The sequence below is a fragment of the Crotalus tigris genome, unplaced genomic scaffold (genome assembly GCF_016545835.1).
Source record: "Crotalus tigris isolate CLP2741 ecotype Arizona unplaced genomic scaffold, ASM1654583v1 scf7180000017916.3911339, whole genome shotgun sequence".
In the NCBI taxonomy this organism is placed as follows: domain Eukaryota; kingdom Metazoa; phylum Chordata; class Lepidosauria; order Squamata; family Viperidae; genus Crotalus; species Crotalus tigris.
This window is the reverse complement of record NW_024096718.1, coordinates 1733585-1756504: the sequence shown is the minus strand read 5'-3', so window position 1 is coordinate 1756504 and position 22920 is coordinate 1733585. Positions and strand designations below refer to the sequence as shown.

At 36.8% G+C, this 22920-nt stretch overlaps 1 protein-coding gene across 1 annotated transcript in view; it reads left to right on the top strand.

Annotated features, from left to right (window-relative positions):
* The window catches only part of TRHDE (thyrotropin releasing hormone degrading enzyme), a 423265-nt gene that overhangs the window by 4628 nt on the left and 395717 nt on the right, over nt 1-22920 (top strand). The window contains exon 2 of the mRNA XM_039344457.1: nt 3165-3438. Within this exon, the coding sequence (XP_039200391.1) occupies nt 3165-3438 (274 nt within the window). The remainder of the gene's footprint in view (nt 1-3164; nt 3439-22920) is intronic.

Below are 22920 nucleotides of genomic sequence, written 5' to 3'. Positions count from 1 at the left end.
CATGATCTAGAATACATTTCTGTGGAAAAATATGCCTGAAAGTTTGGTAACCCTATAACAGTTGGAAACAGGATGATCTATAATTACAATGATTTCAGAGTTTTCATGGGATTATGTAGCAGTTAAGAAAATTAGTAATCAGCATACAAATATCAATCAACATTCTTTGGAAATAGCCTAATGATAAATAACGGCTCCCAAGCAGGTATATCCTTTGACTTGTTTATATTTAATTAACTTTAATAGACATATATTTCCTTTATCTGTTCATTTGATCCAATAGTTTTGTAATCCTAAATTTTCCATAAAAATGATAAAGGAAGGTAGGGTTAATCTCTTGACTATATCAGCAAATACCATAAATATTTCTAAAATATTGGTGAGACTCTAAAAATGCTAATTTTTCTATAGAGATAATTTAATCTTTGATGGTCTAAAGTAAAATCAAAATACTACAATAAAAGTGATTTTAGTTGTCATTGTACACATTGTACATTGACATAAAGGTATTTTAAGGGACATCATATACAGATAGTCCTAAAAATGAACTGGGTATCTGATTTTGTATATATTTAGAATAAAACAATTCTTTCAATCCTAACAGCTTTGTTACTTTTCAAAACTAATTCCTAGCAAAATGTTTTAGGAAACATGTCTGCCTTTTTAATAGAAAAGGTAGAATTAAAATACATACAAATTACTGTCATCTGTATTTAAGAAAGCCATCCTGTAAGTTTTTCATTCCCATAATTACACATTTGGGATGTAATCCTGTTATCAGCTAATATGCATGTAAATTCTGAAGTTTAAGCAAAGCATATGCAGGATCACAGATTTCTATTTGCATTGCTCTAATAAATGACTTGAAAGTCAAGATATGCTTTCTAATATATTAAAACCACCATGTTATTAAGTACCCCTCAAGGGCCACTAGCTATGAATACATTTTAATCCTCTAATTCATCTTTACTTTCAACAAATATCAGAATATATAAATAAGCTTTTACTGCATTTCATTTATATCCAGCACACAGAGCACAATGTGTTAGAACATAATTATTTATGCTCGGTGAAGTTAATAGAAAGATATGATTGATCTCTCACACATATAATGTAGTATTTGAGGGCTAAGAATGGCATTTGCAAATCTTTCATGAGGCAGAAATTATCACCAGGTCAACATCAGTTTCATCTATAAATAATTTTTAAAAAGCAACTTTTCAATTTGGTCCTTTTGATACTTATTATGAATCTAAAGAATGCCCACATCAGTTCATCCACTCTGACTGAAAATTTAGTTCTACAATTAATTTTGCTCCAGACATTCTGGCATCAGCAGTTTGGAATTACATAGAACAACCAGTTGTCACAAACCTGGTGGGTAAGCTTTGACATGTTTTAATTTGAAATAATTATATCATTAATCATTTTTAGAATGTATATTTTCAACTATCATGTATGTTTCAACTTATCACAATGAATTTTTAAAGTCAGTGTAATGATTTAGCTTTTATTGTAGGAATTTTAATAATTCTTTTTAATGAGGGTTTTGAGATTATGCCAAGTTGAAGAACTAAATACTTGAAAATATTACTCAATTAAAATACAAAAAACTTGAATTTTTTTAAAAGTAGTCTGGGAACATGAAGAGGCATTAATAAGAAAACAAGTGGGACTTAGTATTTATTTAAACATCTAATAATTTAGAACATGTCTTGAATTTTCAGTGAAATGATTACAGAAATATAAATATTGTAGGCATGATCAAACTTTTAAAACTGTTGTTTTAATAGGCCTGTTTCATTTGTCAAAGTTATATGCATTTATTTGAAAAATAGTAGTAATATTTGGTCTCTGAAGACCATAGAAAATATTGTCAGACATATACACCAATATAAATTAAAATCATGTTTTGCCTAAGTTTCATGCAAATGCATGGTTAAAAGAAATTGATCAAAATTTCAAAACTTCCATCAGCTTTGTAGTTCTGTTATACAGAATTTTTTCTTCCTGGATGAAAAAGAAATACAAAAATTATACAGAAATAAAATGGAGGTTTTAAATCCTTCAACTCAGTAAAACAAGCAGTCAGAGTCTTAGTTGTTGTTACAATATGAGGAATAAATGTATGGGCATGTCAACATATAGAATGGGGATTAATTTTCAATGATGTTTAAACATTCACCATCCTTCCATCATTAAATATGTATTTTTCCAGTGGAATTAGATAAAGCCAAGTACAAACAAAATGCTATAGTATGGCCATGGGATTCCATGTTCCTCTTTTTCTGCAGGTTTGAAAAAGAGATTATTTTTAATTCCGATGTTGATTGATTTGACTGACTAATTTGCAATATCCCATTACAACCAATCTAGCAAATTGTGCTTTATTTTAGTTAACAACCCTGGCTCTGAAAGCAATCCTTGTTTCTGGTTTGTTTTGTAATTTGGAATTGCAATATATACAAAACCAAAAGTAGAGGTTTTCAGTCCTTCTTTTAATGGGCAAATAAAGAGGGAAAAGCTAGCCCCAAATTGCTCTTTGAATTAAGCCAATGATTATATATTATTATATAATTATATATATTATATATAATTATATATATTATATTATATAGAATTATCAGATAAATATTTTCTCTAGTATGTAATTTTGGTTTTATGTTTCATATTATTGCTTTTTCAAACACTCTCAAATTCAAGAAAACATGTTTTTTTTATAAAAAACACTATAAATACAGATATGGCTATAATAATTATAGTTATACACAATGAAAGGTCATTCAAAACCAAATAACTTTAATCCAAAGGGGGGGAAATGTTGACAAAGCTTCACAATGACTTTGCTGTTGCTCTTTTTTAATTGCAAATTTCCTGCAAGTTAATCCTTTTTTCAGATCAACCAAGTGTTGCTCCATTGGGAGTTAACTGGCAAAAATTGACCGATTATCACTCAAGTCTGATATTGTGGGCAGAGAGTGTGAGCAACTGGTTCAACGTCACTCAGCTGATCTAAGGCAGGATTAGAATTTAGAGGCTTCTGGTTTCTAGCCTAGTTTCTTAACCATTAAGTCCAAACTGGCCCTTTTTTGCATTGCAATATTTTACTTTTTTTTTTTTTTTTTGCATCCAATTCTGAATAAAAACATTTTTTTTCCTTCTAGGTTTCTTGCAGTTACGCAGTTTTCACCTACACATGCCAGAAAAGCCTTTCCTTGTTTTGATGAGCCTATCTACAAGGCCACATTTAAAATCAGCATCAAACATCAAGCAACTTATTTATCTTTGTCCAATATGCCAGTGGAAACTTCTGTTTCTGAAGAAGATGGATGGGTTACGGATCATTTTTCACAGACTCCACTCATGTCCACATATTACTTAGCTTGGGCTGTTTGCAATTTTACATACCGTGAGATTACCACAAACAATGGTGTTGTAGTAAGTATTGCTTAGTCTATATAATTTCATTGGGAAACATTTTGGGAATGAACAGGACATGTTCAGATAAAACTGTTTAGTTATTCAGCAATGTCTCTTTGGTTAATGACCATTTTAATTTATAAACATCCAATTAGCACCTTATACTGATAGCCTGGAATATTTGCTTAATCTTTAAGAGTCAGTAAAGAAAATATAGGATTGGACTGTTGAATCAGCTTTAAGGACTTGTTGCAGCTTTTAATATAGATTTATTTTATTTATTTGTATTTATTTATTTAATTTATAACCTGTGGCAATCTGGCAGTTCTCAGCAGCTAGCAGCATCTACAAAAATTAGTGAAAGGAACTGTTCTTATTAAGAGCTTAGGTGCATCCTTCTTTGCTTACTTGATTTATTTTCAAAATTTGTATGCCATCTTTCAAAAGCAGGTTTTCTCATGGATGTTTAGTTAGTAATGAAGGATTTTCTCCCTGTTTTTCAAGTACAGTGGTACTTTGGTACTCGTCATTAATTGGTTCTGGAAGGTGTGATAGCAAAAATGCTAAGTATCAAACAATTTTTTCCCATAAGGAATAATGTGATGAGTCAACAAGTTTTAGCTTGTGCATTGAGTACCAAACAACTGACAAGTACCGGGACAAAGTTTTTGCATCAAATTCGATGAGTTTCAAAGCAGTTGAGTACCAAGGTATCACTGTAAATAGTGATTTTAAACATATTTCTGATAGTGCTTGAATTATACATTGCTAGAGTTTGGAATTCAAATATCAGCCTACTTAAGACTGATATTTTTTCTTAAGATCAACAGTGGAACAAATTATGTAAAGCAATCTGGAGTCATCAAATGCTTTGTGGTCTTTTAATTAAGCCATTCTATTTTCTGAATAAAGGGCTTTAATATTTGAAGCTGATTGTGAAAAAGAAGCATCAACATAGTTGTCTCAAGAAGATACTAGCTATTGCTAGAATTGACCACCTAAATTTATTTTCTGTTCCAATTATTACCTTTGAAAGTTCTACTATTAATATAATTAGCATTTCTATCCCAGGATGAGATTTTTAATAATTTTGTCACCAAATCTTTTTGTCCATTCTGTTATGTCTATAGAAATATGCTTAGTAAAGAATACAAGATTCCTGACTGTATTTTCAGCCATATTTTTACATCATTGATGAGTAGGTTTTATAATGCATGTTAGCAGCATATACATGTTTGTGGGGAAGTATTTCATTTACATTTATATTGTACCTCATCCATTTAACTTTTTCATCATAGCTTTCACTTGGTATTCCAGCTGAAGGAGATATTCACTTGTGGTTTATACCAACACTGGAAGTTTTTAAGAAGAAACTGGACAGCCATTTGTCCGAAATGGTATAGGGTTACCTGCCTGAGCAGGGAGTTGGACTTGATGACCTCCAAGGTCCCTTCCAACTTTACTATAATTATTATTATTAATTGGCAGAAAGCTATATACTTGATGTATTAATGAAAGTCTACTGATGTCAGTTTTCTTTTGTGTAAAAATATCATATACATAACTATGTAATAAACCAATATATATATAGGCAGTCCTGCCAGCTAAATAGATGATTTAAAACAAAACTTCCTGCCAATTCACATACCTGTTGAAAGTCAAATGGGAAAAAATGTTCTTTTGTTTAGTCCAAATAATTTGTGGTAGTAATAAAATTACAAAAATTACATTTTTACAGGAAATGTAAAATATTCTGTGTAGAGACAATTATGTGCATTATACAGCTGTTTGTACACAATCTTAAAAGATGATGCAATAAAAGTGCTACACTCAATTTGCCAGCAAATTTGGAAAACTTAACAATGGCCACAGGATAGGAAAAGGTCAGTTTACATTCCAATTCCAAAGAAAGGCAATGCCAAAGAATGTTCAAACTATTGCACCATTGCACTCATTTCACATGCAAGTAAAGCTATGCTTAAAATCCTACAAACTAGACTCCAGCAGTATGTGGATCAAGAACTTCCAGAAGTACAGGCAGGATTTCGAAGTAGCAGAGGAACTAGAGATCAAATTGCCAACATACTCTGGATCATGGAGAAAGCTAGGGCATTCCAGAAAAACATCTACTTCTGCTTCATTGACTATGCTAAAGCCTGTGATTGTGTGGATCACAAAAAATTGTGGCAAGTTCTTAAAGAGATGGGAGTACCAGACCATCTTATTTGTCTCTTGAGAAACCTATATGCGGGTCAAGAAGCAACAGTGAGAACTGGACACGGAACCACTGATTGGTTCAAAATTGGGAAAGGATTCTGGCAAGGCTGTATTCTGTCACCCTGCCTATTTAACTTATATGCAGAGCACATCATGAGAAAGGCAGGGCTAGATGAATCAAAAGGTGGAATTAAGATTGCCGGGAGAAATATCAACAACCCGAGATATGCAGATAATATCACTCTAATGGCAGAAAGTGAAGAGGAACTAAAGAGCCTCTTGATGCGGGTGAAGAAGGAGAGTGCAAAAGTTGGCTTGAAACTCAACATTAAGAAAACCAAGATCATGGCATCTGGCCCTCTGAACTCCTGGCAAATAGATGGGGAAGAAATGGAGGTAGTGACAGACTTTATCTTCCTGGGCTCCAAGATCACCGCAGATGGGGACTGCAGCCAAGAAATTAAAAGATGCTTGCTCCTGGGGAGGAAAGCTATGGAAAATCTAGACAGCATACTAAAAAGCAGAGACATCACCCTGCCAACAAAAGTACGTATAGTCAAGACCATGATTTTCCCAGTTGCAATGTATGGTTGTGAAAGTTGGACCATAAGAAAGGCTGAGCATCAAAGAATTGAGGCCTTTGAACTATGGTGCTGGAGAAGACTCCTGTGAGTCCCCTGGTTTGCAAGGCGATCAAACTGGTCAGTCCTAGAGGAGATCAACCCTGACTGCTCTTTAGAAGGCCAGATCCTGAAGTTGAAACTCAAGTACTTTGGCCACCTAATGAGAAGGAAGGACTCACTGGAGAAGAGCCTAAGGCTAATATTGAGGGCAATAGAAGAATGGGATGACAGAGAATGAGGTGGCTGGATGGAGTCACTGAAGCAGTAGGAGTGAGCTTAAATGGACTCCAGAAGATGGTAGAAGACAGGAAGGCATAGAGGAACGTTGTCCATTGGGTCGCAATGGGTCAGACACGATTTCGCAACTAACAACAACAATAGAGCTGTTTTCATGTGATCTGTACAGAATCAAAGCACTTATTTAGTTCATGCACTGAGAACAGCATAATTCACTGATTTTTCCCATCTATCCAATGGACATTAATTCATGTGCTCCATTCCCAAATCTTCCCTACATCATCCTTTACATTCTCCCTCAGTTGCCACTACTAGTCTTATAGCACAACATATTTCATGGCTGACCTGTCCATCCCTAACTCATTCAAGCACCTTCTCTCATGCATGGGTACAAGGGAGTGTTGGCTACATTCCACAGTATGCTCTTCATTTATTTCAGAGATCAAGAAAACTCAAAGGGCTTGATCTGTGTTCCACATGTCGACTGTAGATAGGCTGAGGAATATACTGTGCTGGGATATCTGGAAGGCAGCTGGCGGGAAGTAGGGAAGAGGAGGCACTGCAAAAGTGTGGAGTAGTGGTTGGCCATTGGAGTAAGCCTCAGTGGAAGCTATTAAGGGGGAGAGGGGATAGTGGGGCAATGCACATCAGCCTTCCATCACTTGACCCATTCAGATTTGATTTTACCTAAACTCCACAACAGTCAAACAATTGAAATTGTTTGGCAGAACTTTTGATATCGTATTCTAGTTTCAAAACAAAACAGATTTTCTGTTTCCTGTATACTCTTAATTTTTTACATTGGTAATGTCACATCTCATCTAAGGAGTTCAAGTGTGCGTATGCAATGGTTCATATACCATATATTTGCAGCAAACAGGTTAAATTAGATTGGGAGTGTATGACTGACCTGGACAGGGATTTCAACTGTAATATCACATGCTCTTTGGAAAAACACCCATTTATTTTTATGCAATGGCATATACACTGTCTTGTCCTGTGATTTTGGTAGTGTAAATTCTACTTCAAAGCAAGATGGAAGGACTTCTGCAGATATAATGCATAACATTTATTTCATTTTGTTCAGTTGGATCTGCTAGTAACAATGTTTCAATTTCAGGTTTAATGTGTTTGACTAAAGATCAGCACACTGACAGTTACCTTAAAATCAACTGATTGCAAAAGTATAATATGTATTTCCCCTCTCTTCACAGCAAATATTGTGAAAGTAGGAATTGTTTCCCTGACATAATTCTCAGAAAAGTATACTGCAGTTTTTGAATTATATTACTTAGCTTTCATTTGAAGTTCCCTAAAACCAAATCACAATTTTGTTTACTGTTTTTCGTTTGAAACACTTTGATACATGACTTCAGAGCTGTATAATTTACTGACTTTCTTCATTTAATTGACTTGAAGAATGAATTATCAGTTGAGAGTATATTTAGTGGTTATAGTCAGCAATCTCATTTGGTGACCTTATTTTACCTGATCTGTGGATCAAGATATGTGGATAATTGCATTTCATATAGGAATTTTTGGCTCCTAGAAATCTTTCAGAGAAAAAAGAATACTTTTCTTCAAAAATTGAGCATGCAGCTTGATTGGACTGTGCTTTCCCTGAATCAGAATAACACATTAGTGATTTGCACCTGAATAAATCTCAGATTCATTAAGTAAAGAGCAATGATACACTAGCATAATGCTATAGATTAACAGCATTTATTTTAATGGTCTTTCACTCAGAGAAGTTGTTATAATACCATATGCAATTATTCTGTATACTGGCAGCATGGAGATGATACAGTTTTCACTGTAAGTGCACATATCCATCAAGCAGGAAGGAAGAAGGAATGTTATTGTTTAAGAGGAGATATACCATTTGGTGATGCTTCAATTGAAACCTGTAATTTTATTTATTTGTCAAATTTGTATCAATGGTTATCTCACAAGAAAGTGACTCTGGGCTCTATTACATACTTGATAATAATAATAAATATATAACATTTTAATTATATTAAGTATAAAAACCATAAAAACAGGAGAAGATGATAGCCACAGTAAAGGAACCATCACCAGAATTCCCTGATCCCCTAGGAACTATGGGCCTGAAGGCATAGTGATTTTTTGAGGGGGTTGTGGAATGTAATAGAGTTAATATCACTTCTGGTAAGAGAAGATTCCATAAGGCGGGCACCATGGCAGAGAAGACCTGCCTTCTGGAACTCACAGTTTAATTCAGATCTGGTAAAACAGCAAATCTGTGGAACAGGCCTCCCATCCATGGAAGACGGTCCCACAGATAAACTTTATGCACATGTCATGAAGAGATTTAAACATATAAAAGCAGCATCTTGATTTGGACCCAGAACCAAATTGGCAACCAATGTAGCCCACAGAGCAGAGGTGTAGCATGCCATACTAGGATGGCAAATAACTGCCTGCTGGGCTCAATTATACACAGCTGAAGCTTCTGGATACATTTCAAAAGATTACAGAAATCTGATCAGGAGTTTACCAGGGAATGAATGACAGTGGGTAGTCCCCTCCCATCTACACAACTGACACACAATACAGAGCTGTGCAAAGACCCTCCAAGAAACAACTACTACCTACTCTTTGAGCAGGAGTCATGAGTCCAGGAGAACTCCCCAGTTCTGTCTGGGAGAGTGCCACCCCATTCAGCACCAAAGATGGCATAGTGCGAGAATTGGAAAGTCCCCAAATCCAAAGCCACTTGCCAGGGTTCAACTGAAACCTGTTGTTCCCCGACCAGGCCATCACAGTCTTTAGGCACTGACAATGTTCACAGCATTGTTTTATTCACCAGGGGCAGATATATATGATTGTCTATCATCAAGTACTAGAGAGATTTAAACTCATTACTTTATGATTATATGTAGAGTGTACAGACAAGACTTATAAGATTTTGTTTAGCATTTAAAAAAGACAAGTTACATTGTGGAATTAACTTCTATAGTGAATTCCTTGAATGGAATAGTTACTCTGTATATCATAATAGTTCTATATTATCTCCTGTATCAGAAACAGTATGCCTGCTGATATTATTTTGAGGGACCATCAGTGGGAAAGGTTAATGTTCTGCTTGTAGCCTTATCCTAGGTATCTGTTTGGTTACGATGGAGACAACATGCTGGCTTGGATGGTCCATGATGTGCTGCAACATGGGTGCTACCTTCTTCCCAAGGAAGCTTACATGCTGACAATGCAAAAGTGCAAAATTAATATTTGCAAGGTGAACTACCCAGATATACAGAACTGGTCTTTGCTGATATATATCAGTTAAAGAACCTTATTTGAAAAGTAAGACTTGAGGAAGAGCTGTTCAGTTTTTCTATTTGCTTCTCATATCCCTTGCCTTATATTTTTTTCTGTCTTGCCTTTCTTTCAGGTTATGAAAATGGCATATAATCCTGAAAGATAGGTGGGATAGGTTGAGAATATGTTTTGCCCAAAATTTACCAGTAAGCTTTGGCAGCTAATAGTAGATTTGAGCCTTAATTTTAAGATCTTAACCATTGCACATACATATTGTTGCATTAGCTATTCCATAGTACACACACACACACACACACACACACACACACACACGTGTGCGCGCACATACACACACTGTTAGTGTATTAGGACTGCAGGAATTCTTAGGCTGATACTTTTAGAGTTGTAGATCAACCATCTTTGTGTATTTTTCCACAGAATTGACTTACTTGTCCTAATGTTTTCTGTAATGAGGAAAGAAGAATCTTTTCAAAGTGTGTCATTTTATATTGACTTTGCCATACTATTCAGGGGTAGACTGGGCAATCATTGTAATAAGCTATTCTTTGAAAAATATATTCAGCCTTTGAAACCACTGTTCAACTCCTAGATTGAAAAGTAAAAATCTACATGGAAGATAAAATTCTAATGTAATCTAAAATAATAAAAAGCCTTTAGGCTATGGCACAGTCTAAGTTTATTTTTGACTAAAATATTATGGTAGCTTTGGGGAATGAACCTTATTTTCCTTGGCTTTTCAATGGTTTGCTTTGAATTCCAGGGGAATAATTGCAAGTGAACAGTTTATTTAACCTCTTTGCCATTCCTGGAGTATCTATTTTGCTTCCAGTTCATTTGTTATTCAGATTTACTGAACAATTGTCACTATGTATTTTGGAGCTGATTGTAGATATTCTGCACTTGAGCTCTGTATTGTATAATACTGTGTGCCAATAAAACATATATTTATGCAGTACTAGTTTTTAGCTTTTGTAGATATTTTTGCCGATTTAAAAAATAACTGTCTTTAGCAGTGTGAGCACTATTATATATATTGATATAATAAATTAATTTGAATGCAAATGAACATTGTACTATTCGTGCTGAAAAAATAGCTAGGAGGGACAGTGGTGTGATTCACTTTTCCCCTGATACTTTAAAAACTCTATATCACTCCATATTATCTTATTTGCTTATCTTCGCACTCTGTATTTATTTTTATTACCCTCTAATAACCTTACCTTGTACTGACCTTGATGCATACATACCTGCTGTCCCACTTATGTTGTTTATCTCAACCTTATTGCTGTAATGAACAGATGTATAACTCTTTAAAAGGGAGGATGAATTGCCAGATGCCACAAAAAGGCGTTTCCCCTGGAATGTTCTTTGCAGGGATCTCCAGGTACTAAATTAGATCATCCCCTCTCACTTATGAAAAAAAAATAATAGAGGCCAGGGTGGTAGGGAAGTTTAACAAAGACTTAAATGAGAAGGTGCTGTATTCTAGCTCAGGGCTTTTCAACCAGTGGTACGGGTACCACCTGTGGTACATTGGCACCTGGCAGGTGGTACGCGAACATCCTAGAAAAGTGGTAACAGGGGGAGAGAATGAGCTGAACCAGTGGCAGTACCACACAAGCCTGAGCGAGAGATGGCTGGAGCTGCAGGGATGTCAGGGCTCAGCGGAAGCGCCAGGATCAGCACCAGGCTCCAGCTGGAACTCGGTACTGATCCTGGTGCTTCTGCTAAGCCCAGAAGAAGCGCCAATCAGCTGGAATGTTGCAGCATCTCCAGGGTTTTGTGATTTACATTCAGATGCTTGGCAACTGATTCATATTTATGATGGTCACAGTGTCCCAGGGTCATGTGAAGTGACCAAAACCTGCTGCAACCACCCAGCAGACAGGGGAAATAAAAACCAAAAACACCCCTCACCCCACCCTCGCTGCCAATCCTCAACCAAAATGCTCACAACAATAGAAACCTCAGACAGGAGGAAGAGCGCCACTGGGTGGGCAGGCAGGTGTCCTGCTTGGCTGTGGCTTGGGGGGCACTTTTTCAGTGTCATTATAAGTCACTAAGCGAACTGTTGTAAGTCGAGGACTACCTGTACTTTATCACTTTTTTCCTTTTTTTTTTTTTGGTCATCAAGTTTTTGACACCTTGCTAGGCGACTGGTGGTACTCAGATATTGCCATATCCTAAAAGTGGTATAATGGGTGAAAAGGTTGAAAAGCCCTGTTCTAACTAGCATGATAAAGGGTCTCTTTCAGAGTTCCTGTCTTCAGGAAGAATGTTTAGTATACCTTCTCTTGTAATTTATATCATTTCAGTGCACTTTGGGGCTCTTTTTTATTGTGTTTATTGCTTGATCATTAAAACAACCTAATGGTACTCAACTGGCTATTGGATAGTAGAATAAACATTTACTATGAGTTAAGCAGGTCTGCATGTAACTGTAGTTCACTGTGGATATGATCTATTCTGCAGAATTTCATTACTGCCTTCATTTAGATGTATTAAGAATTCTAGACACTGGTGACATCATTCTGGTACTTAAAAGGATTCTGAAATCATTAAAAAAATCACCAACTAGTTTTGAATTTTGATATAAAGCTATTTTTTCTGTCAAAGCTTTAAGTCATAAAGAACACCCTGAGGAATAAAATGGTTGTTATTATAAATTAGTATTTATATTAGCAAGTACCATTGCTTTTAAAATGTATCTTTGTTTCAGTACTCTAGGAATATAGTAGCAAAAAATAATTGTGACTAACACCTGGAATAAAATTCTTTGTGCTGGGTTTTGGTCTCTTTCAGCCAAGGCTATTTTTGGATAAAGGGATAACTCTGTAAAACAAAATGGACTTTTTGGAACAAAAATAAAATATAAATTTGATCAATAAATATGAAATAACTACCTACATCTTAGACATTTTAACTGTTTGCTTGCTTAAAGCAATTAAAATCTTTGATCATGTTATTTGTCTGAAGCTAAATTAGCCCCAAAGTGGTTGTGTCTGTTTAATTCAATTCTGCAGAGTGGAAAAAAATATCATTGTTTATGAACTAAGAGTAACATGTTTTTGAAATTCCAATTAAGATGATGAAGACTTTAAAAAGATTCAATGAAGTGAGTTATCATGTAACCCATAAGCATCTAAATTTCCTGGTATATTTTACAAATTACAAGTTACATATTAATGTGTAGAACAATTTTAATGGAGAGAGGTGTCTGAAATGAGCAGAAAACAGTGGCATATTTTAATCTATGGCTTTTGGGGATTGCATTTCATTTCTTATGTTTTCATCTAGTAGAATTCTAGATGTCTATGTATCTACAAGCTTGTATCTTGAACATGAATATGAGGGGGCATGATTTCAAACTAATGAGGACACTCTCTGATTGATGCTTTACTGCTTTAAATACATAATTCTTAAATGTACTTTTAAAAATAAATGAATGTTGGAAATAGTTGCATTTTAATATGATTTTGCAAGTGATAAGCACCTTGCTCTTTGACATCTTGATTAGATTTCAATGGTTGAAGACCAGAAGAATAGCATTAAAAATAATTATTAATTTTTAATTTTATAAAATCTTTTTTCTTTAAATTTGCTATACTATCTTACTGATTTTGAATTATTTTACCTGACTCTACATGAAACATAACATTGTTCTTACTACTTAAGAGCAAATAACTTTTTTGTACTGTTTTTAGTAAGCAAAAGACTGTGTGTATAACAATAGATAAGTTCAATTTTGCAAATGAATCTGCAGAAAATGGAGTATGCTAAAACCCATGAATTGCAAGCATATAGTCAGCAATTATTGATCAGTAATTTGAATTTGCAAGCTGAAGGCAATAGAAAAATACTGTCCATGTATAGTGCTTACTCCCCAAAAAATAAAATAAAAATTCCTCAGTCAGCAGTTGTAGTCACATTATTTAAATGCATAAATGTAATATAAATTCTCTGCATCTCTATGAATTGAATGACATTTAATGGAAATGTTAGGTACCACATATAAACCATTGCCTATAAATTGTTTTAAATAGAAAGTATGGTAAATGCATAGAAATGGTAGCTGAAACTTCAATTTACTGCATAATTTTACATATATTAATCATGTGACTGATGCAGGTAGTCCTCAACTTACAACTGTAACTGAGATCAGAAATCCAGGTATAAATTATTACATTTATAAGTTGAGTCACCCATGTGATCAGAGGTAATTTTTTCTGGCCTTTTTTGTAGTGGTTATTAATGCAACAATCATTAAGTGAACCCATTCATTTGAATAGGCATTTTTTGCTGGAAACTAGCAAAAACCCTCACATATCGCAGTCACATGACTGTGGAAAGTGGTGACAGGTTGTGAAGGTGATCTGCCTGCCATGCAGCCACCCTAACTTGAAAAAGTTATAAATTGACTGGATGTAGGTTGGGGATATCTGTAATCACAATGACTTGCATGCTACTGATAATTTGAATGCAATATTCACAATGTTTCTTTTAAATTAATATTGTTTTCAATATTTCCAATTCTGCAATAGTGGGATAACATCAGGTAGGGAAGAATTATTTTCAGGGAATGGTTGCCTGTGGAACTGACTATGGACTTATTCCAGAAAGTTGGAACTGGAGAGTTAGCAAGCTGCTATAACAAGGTGGTTGAGGAGAGGCCAGATTAGCTACCAGAAAAGTAATTGCTAAAATGATGAAAGAAGAGAAGGCCTTCATGGAAGGAAAAGAAAAACTGCAGGAAAGCAGGAAAACACTGAACAACCAGTCCTGGAGATCAGGTCTTGAAGTAAGATGTGCAGGTCTAAATAATTAATTTTTCATTGGCAACAAATAATTTGGAACTCATTGAAAGATATCTCTTTGTCTTGCTCATTTAAATACTTCCACAAGGGATTATGTTACTCTCAGACAGATTTTACCTCATATAATACTTGTTTTTAGTCAGGGAAAAAAAATCCAGTATGTTTGCATGCTTGAAATATCCTGCAACTTGGTGGTTGAATCTTGAAATATCTTTTCCATTAACAGAGTCTTCTGGGGAATGTTTTTGTGTGTGTATGTTTTAAAATATCTGTGAACTTTATATATGCACTTACATTATTGAGCTGCAAGGAATTAGAAAAAAATCCTTGGGTATTCATCATTGGCTTTTCCTAGAATTAGTTAGGTGAATTACAACATGTAATTTGTCAGAAAGTCATTCTGATATAATCTTTTAAAATAAGTTCATGTAAGGTAATTTCTTAATCATAAAGTTTAAAACAATATTTTGTCTACTTTCATCTGTGATTCTGATCCTTCTGTATAATGATTAGTACCTAATATGCATTTTATGAAAAAAATGCTTTGAATTCTGAAGCTTGATTTTTTTTTTTTTTTGTAATCTTTGAATCTAATAATGGATGATAGTGACTTGTTTCCTAAAAATCTCTATTTACTGGATCGGAATGGCCTTGGGAATAATTTACAAGCATAAGGCTAAAAGTACTTTCTGTAAAGGAAATACAAAGTTAAATGAAAACATTTGGAAGAATCTTATCCCAGGTTCATAGAAAGGTGAGCTTATTCCTATATTGGAGTGAATACCTACCATCGGGCCAATGTTCTCTTATATGCATGTATTGCCATGGCAGGCAATCTTATACTTGCTGGCAATAATTTGAATAACAAATATAGTATATATCAGGTTGATGTGGACTTTTTATTTATTCATTGTAGGCCAGATTTTAAGAGCTGGCTGAATGTTAACACTGCTTTTACAAAGGTAGGATAAATACATTAACTATAATTTTGTTCACAGTCCTTGTAAAAGGAGAACAGTGACTTTGGCAGTTATTACACTTTAAATAATATTATTGCAGCTTTTAAGTTAAACTTACTAATCTGCTTCTTAAATAATGAGAATCAAAAAGAAAAGCTATCAAGAACAAAGAAAATAACTGAAAATGAAATGACACATTCCCTTAAAGTGATAGGTTTCATTTGATAAATAATAGCCAATTCCTTTTGCACCTGTTGACAAGGTATTCAACAGGATGGCTGAAGGTAGTTGGAGAGAAGGCTTGTAGGCCCTCTTAATGAGAAACAAGTGACCGGAAACACAGCTGAGAAGTGATAATTTGATTGTCACTAAATCCAGGACTGTGCCTATATCAAAGAAAACCAGTAAAACCAGTGTATCTGTAAATGAACGTCCAACACTTTAATGGTAATTTAAGCCTGTTCTTTTACTGCTCTGCCCCCCCCATCTTCTACAGCCAACTATTTTGTAGGACGCTAAGAAAAAGACTCAGGCATGTCTTGAGCAGAGGTTTGAAGCTGCAGGACACAGCTTGACAAACTCTGAGTTTATTGCTTCTTATATACTTGTTACATACATAGTCTTTACCATTAAATGCTGACAAAGGTTTCTTCACTGGAAAATGTCTTCATGTAAACAACTATTTTCTAGTAACACATTACATGGTCAAAAATCAGGTAAGAACAAATACAGGTAGATGAAAACAGAAGGAACTAACAAAGACAGGAAGAGATAGGAGAAGGAGCTAAGCATATTATCTGTTTAGGTAGGTAAGGCATTAAGTCAAAAGGGTATGACCTTCTGGCTGCTTCACTAGGACAAAGGTTATCAAAAGGTTATGAGGTTTGTGGGGGGGAAAGCATGGCAGTTTGCTGCGCGTGCAATTTTCCCCACACTATTTTAAAAAAAATTGGGCCAAAATAGGCAGGGTTGAAATTAAACGGGATACAATGACTAAAGTAGTCATTATTTACAGTGCTTCATAAAAAGAACATTGGAAGCTTTAATTTTATTTACATGAACATAGAAATAAAGCCTCTACTGTTTGATGTAGTGTATAGACTCACAGAAGCTGCATTTTCACATGAGGAAGCCAGCCATCCCTGTCATATAAAGATACTGAGAATAAAAAAATGTTTGTCCCAAAGGTGCTTTTTCAGGAGGCAACTGGACTTTCTTGTTTTTCTTTAAGACATTTTGCTTCCCATTCAAGAAGCTTCTTCAGCTCTGACTGGATGGTGGGGAATGAAGAATTTATATTCCTTGCAGACAGTTGGGCATTTGATTTCTTTTAGAGAGTCATTGAGGCCATTTGAAGGTTTATCTGTGACTTCAGGGTCACCTGTGCAAATGTGTGTGGCTGCAGGATTTTTTCTGCCCTGTGTCCCTTCACTGTTGAAAACAGCTACAGGCCATTGGGGGATGAGTCTGTGTTGTCTGCATCTCAAACTGAAGTGCAAATGGTTCCTGTAGTCCAGCGATACTCAACCTGTGGGCCGCGACCCCAACCATTTCACGGGGGTCGCCAAACAAGCTGTGCTAGTCCCTCTTATTCTATTGCTTTTTGAAAGCCAATAGAATAGACTCTATTCAAGAGACTCTATTCTATTGGCGTTCGAAAGCCAATAGAATCTATTGGCGTTCGAAAGCCAATAGAATCTATTGGCTTTCGAAAGCCAATAGAATAGACTCTCTTGAATAGAGTCTAATTCTATTGGCTTTCAAAAGCCAATAGGAATTGCCCGGGCTGTTTCTGCCCTGCTGAGCCCGCCAAAAGCCCCAGTCTGCAAACGGTGCTGCAAGGAGAACTTTCTGGAAAGCTTCCCTCCCTGCTGATCAACTACTAAAAGTAAGTAAAAGAGGGCCAGGGGTGGGAGGTGGGAGGCCGGCGAGCGCAGAGAGGGTTGCTGGCGCGCATGGGGCCCGGCGGGTGCCTTACCTGCCTTGGGCTGGGCCAGCTGGTGGCCCAGCCAGTGGTCGGCCTGCGCTGTTGCTGCCACGGCTGCCCAAGAGCGCCTGGGCCTGCCTGCTGCTGCCCCGAACAGGTGGTGGCCAAAGTAAGACTAGCGGGGCAGCGGCGGGCACAGGGAGGGTTGCTGGTGCATGTGGGGCTCGGCGGGTGCCTTACCTGCCTTGGGCTGGGCCAGCTGGTGGCCCAGCCGATGGTGGGCCTGTGCCATCACTACCACGGCCACTCAGGAGCACCTGGGCCTGCCTGCTGCTGCCCCGAACGGGTGGTGGCCAAGGTAAGCCTAGTGGGGCAGCGGTGGGTGCAGGGAGGGTTGCTGGCACACACGGGGCCACGGGGCCTGGCGGATGCCTTACCTGCCTGGGCTGGGGCAGCTGGTGGCCCAGCCGGTGGTCGCCCTGTGCCATCGCTGCCCCTTGCCAGCTACACCTCGGCCGGCACAGGGGGTGGCACCACGTATGCGCGGCGCTCCCAGGAAGTGAAATACAGGTAGTCCTCGACTTACGACTGGTTGTGGGGTCACGGCATTAGGAAGGTTGAGAACCACTGCTGTAGTCTGAATTAAAATCCAAACACTGTAAAGAATTAGCTTATTTTGTCCTCAGGATCAGAAACTAGGTCTGCTTCAGAAACTGTGCCAGGGAAAACTGGTGAAAATATTCAGAAAAATAAATACAAAAATATGATCTTCCTGAAGGTGTGTGAGTGTGCACGTACGCACGCACACACACGCACGCATGCACGCATGCCTTTTTCGAATGGTATTTCTGTAAGCTATAGGAATGGGTATATCTTTGACAGCATGGGCAGGTATTTGGGTTAGAAGCCAAAAAATAAAAATACTTTTTATTTTCCAGTTACATTATGTAGAATTGTACATTTGTGCCTAATTGCTTGGAGAGGCTCACATCTGCAGAATACAATAATCTTTTGTCATTAAGAACATTCAAGGTAGCATAAAGTTGCTATCATGTTGAGGCCATTTTTAGCACAAGTTCTCCAGTTTTTCTACATAGCATACAAATGCAGCAGAATGTAATGATCATGAACACCTGAAATTTTATTTTGATCTCTCAGTAAATACCATCAGAAACTCAGTAAATAATACATGTTGAGCACTAGGCCAGGAGAAATGAACCTTTTCAGTTCCCAGTCTCATTTTGCAGTATTTATTGTGATATTTCACAGGATCACCATTTATGTATGACACATTTTCAGAGTTGCCTTTGACGTTGATTATGGTAATGGACAGATTTGAACATATATTAACTGAGGCCACTTTCTGGTGCTAGTTTTATCTGGTTATGCTAGGCAAATGCCATTTAAATCAATTACTCTGGGTATGTTTTTTTAAACTTTGATGCTTTGACTTTTGTATATTTATTCATTAGATTTATACTTTCTCTCCAGGACCTTCTATTTTGCCTCCATAGCAACTGTGGAGCATCACTGGAATATTCTTCTGTGCAACAAAGTAAAAGTTTACTACTGGAATAAAAAAAAATTCTAAAAATGTATGTTGGTCCCTTTTTGATCCATAATTAATACTTTGGAATGTTTCTTTCTTTGTCGAGAGTAACAAACATGATTCCAACAGTATTTAAAGCTTATTATTTTGGCATACACTATTCATTAGACAAGCATATATTTTTTAAACTTAATTTTAAAATAAACGATTTTCCTGCGTAAGATTTCCTATAATATCTACAATATGCTATATTGTAGATCACTCTTGTTTTATCTATTTTAGGTATTGGATTTGCTAAGGATGCTTAGAATAGATTTTGTAGATTTTAATATATGATAGCTATACCTTTTTCATGGAATAGAATAATAACTTTATTACGGTCATGGACCAGCAATAGACGTACATTTTACAATATATTAAAAAAATAGTACTGACATTAATAGTAAATAATAACATCCCTGTTAAGAAAATACATGTTCTCAGAATGTTAGGGTCACTCCCTAGTTTACATGAGTGAAAAGCTGCTAGGTATGTGAGTAAATATAATGTTCCCAAAATTATTAAAGATATCTCCAAAAAATTGGCACAAGTTGATGGCTATAAATCTGTTATGTCCTGAGCCTGCTGAAGCATTCAGCAGGCTCAGAAATGTTGCAAAGGGTCCCGGGCAGACCAAAAGCTGCCTGGGACCAGACTGGCTGTCTCCAGTCTTGCGCGCATGCGCAAGGCGGGAGACAGCCTCTGCAATCATTGGTTGACGTTGTCCAGGGCTAGGACACTATAAAAGGCCTGTGTGCCATTTTGCTGTTGTTGGTTGTGGATGAGAACAATAAAGAAGGCTTGTTGTTACACAATGCATCTCCTCTTAATGCCTCCCACCCTCAAACATAACAAAATCTCTAAGTCTAACCAATTTTTTTCTTGTGGACATTGCAGCAACACAATGTTTTGCCACTGCATGCGTGATGGAAGGGTTTAAGTCCTGGAGGAGAAAGCCTACATAAAAATTGTCTGCTCTCCCTGGCAATCTCTCTAATAAAGAGAGAATATATGCTGACCTATAAACTTGGTATAACTCACAGTACAATAGAACATGTGAGATATCTTCAACTTCTCCTTTACCACATATACATACCGTATATGCCGGCGTATTAGGCGACTCGGCATATAAGATGACCCCCATCTTTGGCGCCGAGTTTAGCGCTTCCGGAAGTCGTCTTATATGCCGGCATATACGGTACCCGTTCTGCTATTGGTGTTCTCTTATACCTGCCCTGGAGGAATGCTGAGGGAGGAATGTTAAATCTGGCTCTGAAGAAAGCTATTCTTTGTTTTGGGAAGGTCAGATCATTCAGATATCTTGCCGATTCCCACACACCCTGTTTGATTCTACCCCTACTGTGGCGAGGCAACCTATTTAGTTCTTCTTGGAACTCCATGTCCTTCATTCTATTGGATAATATTTTCTTTGCTTGGTCAAAGCCTAGGGACATTAAAAATGCCAATGAGAGCCCATAAAAGCCCAGTTTATTATCTATTGCCTGCTTCCAGGGAGGGGGGGGGAATTGTCAGTCAGCACTAACGGGGACAGTCCCTCTGGAAAGCAATGCATTTTAAGCCAGTGAATGATCATCATCTTCCAGGCTCTTACCTGGATCTGAGGTATGCCTGTCTCAATTCTTAATTGGGCATTTGGGGTTCCTTTGGGTGCAGCTAAGATGGCTCACAGGAATTTGGTTTGTATGGTTTCTAGCAAGTTTTTCCTTGTAAAGATTCCTGTTTCTGCCCCATATAGAATTTGCGCCAATGTTTTGGCCTCAAAATGTTTTAAGGCAGCAGGTACTAATTGACCTCCACCTGTGTAAAAGTAATGTTTAATTGCATTTGAGGACCTATTGGCTACTTGCAATATATGATCCAGGTGTGCCTTCCATGACCCTTGAGAGTGGAAAACCACCCCAGGGTATCTAAATGTTCTAACTTGTTCCAAACTATGTCCTTCTATTTTCCAGGAGTATTGACTGGGTCCTTTAGCAAAAACTAAAATTTTTGATTTATCAAAGTTTAAGGACCAAATTGTTCTGTCTGCAATAGCCACATGTTGCCCTAATTGCTCTCTTCAGTCCTACAGGAGTTTGTGAAATAATAACCGCATCGTCGGCATATAGAAGAATCAGGATTTTGCGATGTGCTAGGTTAGGCGGATGCAGATCAGGATTCTGTAAGAGATCGATCAGGGGGTTGATATAGAAATTAAAAAGGAAGGGAGACAGGATGCAAACCTGCTTGTACCCCTTTTTGTACCCTTACTGAGCCAGTTAAAATCCCTTGAGGATTACACCTCACTTTCAAGGTGGAATTGGTGTACAAGTTTTGTATGAGGAAAAGGAGGTGTTTATCGATAGTAGTGCATTTTAATTTCTCCCAGAAGGTGTTCCTAGATATTGAACCAAAGGCCTGCTTAAAATCCAGAAAGGCCACGAAAAGAGAGAATTTTTTGTATATGTGTATTTTTGTACTAGATGGTGAAGTACCAAGATATGATCCACCATTGATCTTCCTTCTCTAAAACCGGCTTGTTCATCTTTGATTATCCCCCCCCCCAAAGTTAGCCAATCCTGAAGTTTATAGTTTAGGTGTTTGGCATATAGTTTACTAATAACACTCAGAAGACTAATGGGTCTATAATTGCCTGGGCCATTTCTACTACCTTTTTTTATAGTTTGGTATGATGATTGCTAATCCCCAATCTCTTGGCATATGACCCGTTCTATCTATAAATGTAAACAGAGATGCTAAAAGTGGAGCCTACCAACTGGGATTATTTTTTTATTATTTCTGGCAGGACATTGTCAGCACAGGTGCCTTATTAGCCTTGAGGGCTCCAATCAACTGGGATATCTCACCTGGTGTAACAGGGGGCCAGTAAGGGGTTTGATCCAAACTAATTTGGCTCTCCTTAGTTACATAATCAGGGTCTGCATATAGCTCTCTAAAATATTCTTCCCAGACATGAATCGGTACCTGATTAGTTGGAGGTAGGAGGGGTTTCCCCAATCCTCTGGTGATGTACCAAAAAAGGGATGATTTTTTTTTGTCCTGATTGACGCAATTAGTCTATGCCAAGACTCCTTCAGAGCCACTCTTCTCTTTTCTTTTAGAAGAGTCTTATATTGTGCCTTCAGCTGCTTTAAGCAGTGAGTGTAATCCCCAGAAGGGGCATTTTTACTTTTTCTGTATTCCTTGTTATATATATATATATATATATATATATATATATATATATATATATATATATATATATATATTTAGTTGCACGCAATCCCTGTCAAACCATTTTTTATTCTTTAAAATCGGCTTTTTGAGGTGGGCTAGTATTCTGTTAGTGAGAACTGATTTCAAATTTCAAATTAAAGTTTCAAACCCCTCTAAGTATGATCCTTCAAACTTATTCCTTAGTAGAGATGTATGTAGTTCTATGGTTTCTGGGGCTAACATCCATTTAGTAACTTCCTTTGCATTTTTCTCAGTCCATTTAATTTTTATCTGGATATTTTGGTTCTCTAACCTGGGTAGATAGGTTGAGCCAGCCCTTAGCAGTTTCTGGTGTAATGTAAAAGTAAGGATTAGTGGATCGTGATTGCTTTTCAGTCGCGAGTCTACCTCCATCTTTTGCAGGAACTTCTGGAGGTCGTATGATATTATCCAATAATCAACTGTGGATTTTCTTCCTGCTCCCCAATACGTATAGTCTGCTGGGTAGTCATCCCATGTGGAAGCATTAAGGATACAAAGGTCCAAGCGTACAGTCATCTGTCTTACACACAGACCTGCCCGATTTGCCTTGGTGCCTTTAAATTGTCTGGAATGCAGG